The sequence below is a fragment of the Chenopodium quinoa genome, unplaced genomic scaffold, assembly GCF_001683475.1.
Source record: "Chenopodium quinoa cultivar QQ74 unplaced genomic scaffold, ASM168347v1, whole genome shotgun sequence".
NCBI classification, from domain to species: Eukaryota; Viridiplantae; Streptophyta; class Magnoliopsida; order Caryophyllales; family Amaranthaceae; genus Chenopodium; species Chenopodium quinoa.
The window spans coordinates 1,544,789-1,551,075 of record NW_018744498.1 but is presented as its reverse complement, the minus strand read 5'-3'; the positions used below and the strand labels follow the sequence as shown (position 1 = coordinate 1,551,075).

Here is a 6,287-nt window from a genome sequence, read left to right as displayed (position 1 = left end):
CTACCATAGGAACACCTTTACCTTCCTTGATCGAAGCCGCTTGCAAAGCCTCTTGGCTTGAGATTTTCATGAAAATTTGCTCATCACTTCCCTCAACGCTTCCATTCAACAAGCTCTCATACAAAGCCATGTCCTTTCTAGGAGCACCTATCTTTTCCTTGTTCAACAAAACACACTCAAGAGGACCATTAGTTGTGAGCAAGTGCTCATGCATTGAATGTACAAGATTATCTAAGATTTCAACTCTCATGCAGTTCTCAAGAGATGAAGAAGGATATTTCATACTTTCATTCAAATCAAATTCAACTCCCTCATCTTCAATTTTAAGTGAAATCTTAGCACTTTGACATCAATCAAAGCACCCGAAGTAGCAAGAAATGGTCTACCAAGAATAATAAGAATTGTAGAATCCTCATCTATGTCAAGGACCACAAAATCAACCGGAATGATGAACTTTCCTACCCTTAAGGGAACATCCTCTACCTTGCCCCTTGGGATCCTAATTGATCTATCGGCTAATTGCAAGGTAATGTTGGTAGGTAAAAGTTCTCCCTTCTCTAGTCTTTGATATACCGAGTATGGCATAATGCTAACACTAGCTCCTAAATCACACAAGGCATTATCAATTTTCATTTTATAAATATCACAAGGGATAGAAAATTTTTCGAAATCCTTCAACTTGGGTGGGATTTTGTTCATTATGATTGCACTACAATTCTCGGTCAAGTTAACCGTTTCCGCCACATCATATGTTATTTTTCCACTCAAAATCTCCTTAAGGAACTTTGCATAATTTGGCATTTTCTATCACATCGGTAAAAGGAAGAGTAAGATGAAGTTGTCTAAGCATCTCTATAAATTTTCCAAATTTCTCGTCTAGCTTGTGCCTATTAAACTTTTGGGGGTAAGGGAGCTTAGGTTTGTAAACTTCTTTTTCTCTCTCCTTCACCTTCTCAACTTATTCCTTATTGACTTCCTCAACTAAAGTATTCTCATCTCCCTCATTCTCAATTTGGCCATTGCTAGGACTATCTTTAGCATCACTCTTCTTAGAGATTTCACTCTTAAGGACCCTACCACTTCTAGTCACAATAGCATTCATAGGGCTCTTAAGATCTAAGCTTTGTGAAGTCAAAGAAGAAAGATTTGTAAATTCCTTAAACTCATTAGCCAATTGAGAAATTTGGTTCTCTAACCCCTTATGGCAAGTTAACATGTCATTGAATTTCTCATTGCTTAGGGTCATGTAGATGTCCAACAATTTGGCTTGATTCTCTATGACACCTTCCAAGAAACTCCTACAGGAAAATGATTGATCATACAATGCCAATTATCACTATGCTCTTGGGTATTCGGAACAAATCCAAGTGGGGCATCGCTTTGACCATTCGATTGGAAATTTCCCCTATTTTGATTGTTCCAATTACCTCTACATTTATTTTGGCCACTATCGTGATTATGGTTACCATAACCTTGGTTATAGTTCCCATATCCTTGACCATGACTTTGACCATTATAACTATGGTTGTTATAGCTACCACAATTCCCTTGGATTCCATGGTTTCTATAACAGCCATTTTGGTTATAATTGTCATAATTCATTTGGTTGTGATAATTCCTATTTCCAAATTTCTTTTGAGCATCAAATCTAGATCCAACATTGTTATTAGCAACTAAGTTCACATGTTCATTCTCACTCCCAACATATTCATTACAAGGAACATTAGGGCAAAAAGAAGCATCATGGTCATTCATTCCACACAAATCACAAAACCAACATTCTCTAATCATGCAACAAGAAGAAGGAAGAGAGTTAGAAGAAATAGTACCTTTCCCCCTTAATTTGGGAGGGAAGAATTGGTGCTTGTGAGGTCGCGCTCTCGAGCTTATACTTGATAGAAACTACCTCCTTTCCTAAATCCGAAATTTGAGTCGAAAAATTGTTGATAGCATTGAGCATCCCATTGTACTACTCTTGTTTATCTACTCCTTGTCACCATCTTGCCATTCCATGTAGTTTCTAACTACATCCTCAATGATACCTACAACCTCTTCCTCGGTCTTATTCATGATTGGGCCTCTGGCTCCGGCATCTAGACTTGCTCTCCCTTGAGGACTCAAACCGCCATAAAAAATTTAAATGATTAGGTAAGTGGGGATCCCATGGTGAGGACACTCACGTTGATACTCTTTCTATCTATCCCATGCTTCATAAAGACTTTCACTAGACTTTTTCTTGAAACCTTGAATCAAAGCTCTTGCCTCCGCCGTTTTCTTTTGAGGGAAGAAACGGGAAAGGAATTCCTTGGTGACCTCATCCCAAGTTCTCAAAGACTTAGGCTTCACTTCCTTATCTAGCCACTCTTGAGCTCTTCCAATTAGAGAAAAAGGAAATATCTTAAGCCTTATGAATTCTTGAGCTACCCTGCACACCTTAATTGTGTTGCAACATTTCTCGAATTCCTTAAGATGATTTAGGGGGCTCTCATTAACTCCTCCACTATATTGCCTCCTTTCAATCAAAGTTATCATTGTCGGCTTGATTTCAAAGTCACTATCCGGGATTAATAATGGAGCAATCCTGCTCTCATACTTGTATGCACCCGGAGTACCCAATTCCTTCAATGTAACCCTTTGAGCTTCTCCCATGTTCACTTGCACACACAAACACTAGTATAAAAATACAAAAAGGCACCCCCTAATTGGCACCAGTTCAGTCCAAAACGGTGCCAAAAATAGCCTTAAAACATGCCGGTCTAATGAACCAAGACATATGGCACCGGTTCATTTCAAACCGGTGGCAAAAAATAAAGCCCACCGGTTTGAACCGGTGCCTTTATTTAATAAAAAAACTGCTCCTTTATAATCACCCCCAACCCTAATTTTACAAGCCAGCCTCTCTCTCTCCTCTTCTCCTCTTTCTCTCTCCTCTCCTACTCTCCTCCTCTTTCACGATCTCCTTCTCTCTACTATTTCTCTTTCTACCTCCTTCTCCTTTCTTTCTTTCATTTGAAGACCACCAACATGTAACATATGGGTTTTTTTTTTCTCGAGTTTAATTTCAATTTCTGGGGTTGTGTTTTTCGATTTAGATTTTTTTTTTTCGAGTTTGATTTCAATTTCTGGGTTTGTGTTTTTCGATTTAGATTTTTTTTCGGTTTTTTTTTTTGTTTTTCTGATTTTGATTTTGGACTTTTGATTTTGATTTTTGTTGTCTGATTTTGATTTTTGTTTTTCGATTTTGATTTTCGATTTTTTCAGGGTTTTTTTATTTCAATTTTTTTCGTTTTTGTTTTATTTTAATTGATTTCTGGGTTTTTTTATTTGTTCGTTTTTGTCTTTATTTTTTTGATTTCTGGGTTTTTCAACTTTTTATTTTTGTTTTTCAATTTTTATTTTTGTTTTTCTTTTTCTTCGATTTTGATTTTTGTGTTTCGATTTTTACTTTTGGTGTCTGATTTTGATTTTTGATTTTTTTTTCGATTTTGATTTTTGTTTTTTTTTTATTTTGATTTTTGTGTTTCGATTTTTACTTTTGTTGTCTTATTTTGATTTTTGATTTTTGTTTTTCGATTTTGATTTTCGATTTTTTCTGGGTTTTTATTTTAATTGTTCGATTTTATTTTTATTTTTATGATTTCTGGTTTTTTTTTCATTTTTTTTTTCTAGGATTTTGTTTTAATTTTTTCAATTTTTTTCGATTTTGTTTTGATTTTTTGATTTTTGGGTTTTTTCGATTTTGTTTTTATTTTAATCGATTTTTTTTTCCTTTTAATTGATTGTGATTCGATTTTTTTTATTTTCTGGGTTTTTTTTTATTTTTTTCGCAGCTTATTCATTTTAATCAATTTATTTTTGATGTTTTAATTGGCGCATGTATACATAATCGAAGAATCAAGAATCAAGAATATGAGGATTTTTAGATTGTGATGTTGTAATAGTTTTTTTTGATTTATATTGTAGTAATTTTTTTTTTTGATTTATATGTTGTAATTTTTTTAATTTATATGTTGTAATTTTTTTTATTGATCTATGCTGTAAAATTTTATTGATTATATATATATTAAACAGAATCGTTTATATTGATTGTGATGTTTGATTTGTATTTTGTGTTTTTATTTAATTTAGTTTATTTAATTTTTAAGCAAAAAAAGACAAAAAAAAATTAATTTTGTTGGCACTTTTGGCACCGGTTAACCGGTGCCAAAGTCATTGAATTAATTTTTTTGGCCATTTTTGGCACCGGTTAACCGGTGCCAATTCCGAGTTTTTGCACCGGTTCGAACCGGTGCCTTTTAAAACCCCTTTTTGGCACCCCCCCCCCCCCCCACTTTGGCACCGGTTCAAACTGGTGCCTTAGGCCGGGTTTGAACCGTTGCCAAATTCATTTTTTCATGTAGTGAAACTCAAACAAAATTATTAGTAGCACGACTACAAATGTAGCCTAAAGAAGAAAATCTTTTTTGTATTTTCAATTTTTTCTGAAATAGACTCAACAACAATAGCAATCATCTACGCCATTCCCCGGCAACGGCGCCATTTTTTATCTAGGTCGAGACTAGGTCATTGAAAACTAATCTGCCCTTGGTCAAAACACAATTTATAATCTCTTAACACACCCCTATACCTAGCATAGAGTAAGTCGAGGGTCGAACCACTAGGAATGGGAGGTGAATGCAAAAGTCAAAACTAAGCTATTTCGAAGCAAATGAGGTGAGGTGTGTCTATTCTACCAATCAAATAACTGAAACAAAATCAAATTTATCAAGCATTAGGGTATGGATCCACATATACTCGTAATTAATTCAACTAATTGGTATTGGAGATAACTAAGTCAAGTGTTGCGAGGGAAAATCGATTAAGCAATCAAGAGAATATGGTAGGCTAATCTCCTAGAGGTCAAACTAGCGCCAACTACGAGAGACTCTAGCTAGGAAACTTGCAAACCTACTCAATCAACAAATATAAGCCACAAATCAATTTTCCATATCAATGTGAACCTACAATGCAATCTAGTATGAGAAACTTAGGTTAATCACTCCTAAATTAAAGACACATTTGCACATAATCAATCAACCAATTTAATCACAACATCAACTCCATCAATTTCTCCTAATTAGCATAAATCAATTACTCATATATGCTTCACCAATTCCCTAGCAAGACAACTACTCACTATTCATGGAAATCATTATCAAAACTAAACTAAACAACAAATTCATCATCATCATAATAATAAAAAGTATACCAATTAAAAAATCAATCAACTTGAACATTTAACAAAGAAATTGAGATCAAAACAAAGATTGCATTAAAATAAAGAAATCCTTACAAACTTGCTTCAATTCAATGGAGACAAACACTTAGAATCATCAACATTCAATCATCAATCAAGAACTTCTCTCTCTACAAACTAGAGTTTCTCTCTCTAAAAATCTAACCTAATTCTATTCTAATTTCTGAAAAATTCAACTCCCCCTAAAAATAGAAAGAAAATCTATATATAGTAAAACTAGCTAAGAGAAATTAGTTAGATCGTCCCCAAATAAACCCGAAAAAGTGCGGCCAACTACAAGAGAGAGAGCGGCCGCACAAATCTGGGTACGGAACAGTGACCTGAACAGGTGCGCCCGCGCCCGAGAGATGCGCGCCCTCTCCTGAGAGAGACGCGCGGCCGCGCCACCATGCTGCGCGCGCCCACGCCTAGGAACAGGGCAGCCATCTTCCCTATCATTCCGATCATTTCCTTTATATATATACTCCCTCCGTTTTTAAATACTAGATTCACTTTCCTTTTTCGGCCAATTTTAAATACTTGCTCCATTTCCTTATTTGGAATGATTTTACAATATTTAATTCATTTCTCTCACCTAGTGGACCCAACCTAAATCATATTTTATTAATTTCATATTCTCTCTCCTCCAATTCTCTCTATTACTTTTTCTTTTTACAATTTTTTTATTCTTCCACTTACCCCACTACCTCCATATTTTATCAATTTCTCCTAAAACTCCGCGCATGGAGAAATGGAGCAAGTATTTAAAAACGGAGGGAGTATATATATATATGTATATAGTATATACATATATATATATGTATATATATATATATATATATATATAGATTGTGTATCCTAAAAAACCAAACTCGATGATGAGTATTTTCACGTCTTTTATTATCAAATAAGATGAAATGTTGAAAAGTCTCGTGAATTTTCCTTTTCTAAATTGTTTTAAATGCAAAATAAATCATTTCGTATTTAGAAAATCATTTATTTTGTGTCCTAT

At 34.4% G+C, this 6,287-nt stretch overlaps 2 protein-coding genes across 2 annotated transcripts; both read right to left on the bottom strand.

Moving 5' to 3' along the window:
• Positions 1-291: 291 nt before the first annotated feature.
• On the bottom strand, positions 292-801 carry LOC110697770. The gene has a single exon (XM_021875150.1). It carries the CDS (start codon positions 799-801, stop codon positions 292-294), a length of 510 nt encoding a protein of 169 aa, XP_021730842.1.
• Positions 802-958: 157 nt separating this feature from the next.
• On the bottom strand, positions 959-1,755 carry LOC110697769 (uncharacterized protein DDB_G0280315-like). The gene is made up of 2 exons (XM_021875149.1): positions 1,428-1,755; positions 959-1,284 (listed from the first exon to the last, which is right to left on the bottom strand). The coding sequence occupies exons 1-2, from the start codon at positions 1,753-1,755 to the stop codon at positions 959-961; spliced, it is 654 nt and encodes a 217-aa protein (XP_021730841.1).
• Positions 1,756-6,287: the final 4,532 nt, after the last annotated feature.

Coding starts and splice junctions, on each gene's coding strand:
- LOC110697770 (XM_021875150.1), bottom strand. CDS start 801: ATGCCAAATTATGCAAAGTTCCTTAAGGAGATTTTGAGTGGAAAAATA.
- LOC110697769 (XM_021875149.1), bottom strand. CDS start 1,755: ATGAATGACCATGATGCTTCTTTTTGCCCTAATGTTCCTTGTAATGAA. Junction 1,285..1,427: donor TGGCCAAAATAAATGTAGAG/GTAATTGGAACA, acceptor GTTTCTTGGAAG/GTGTCATAGAGAATCAAGCC.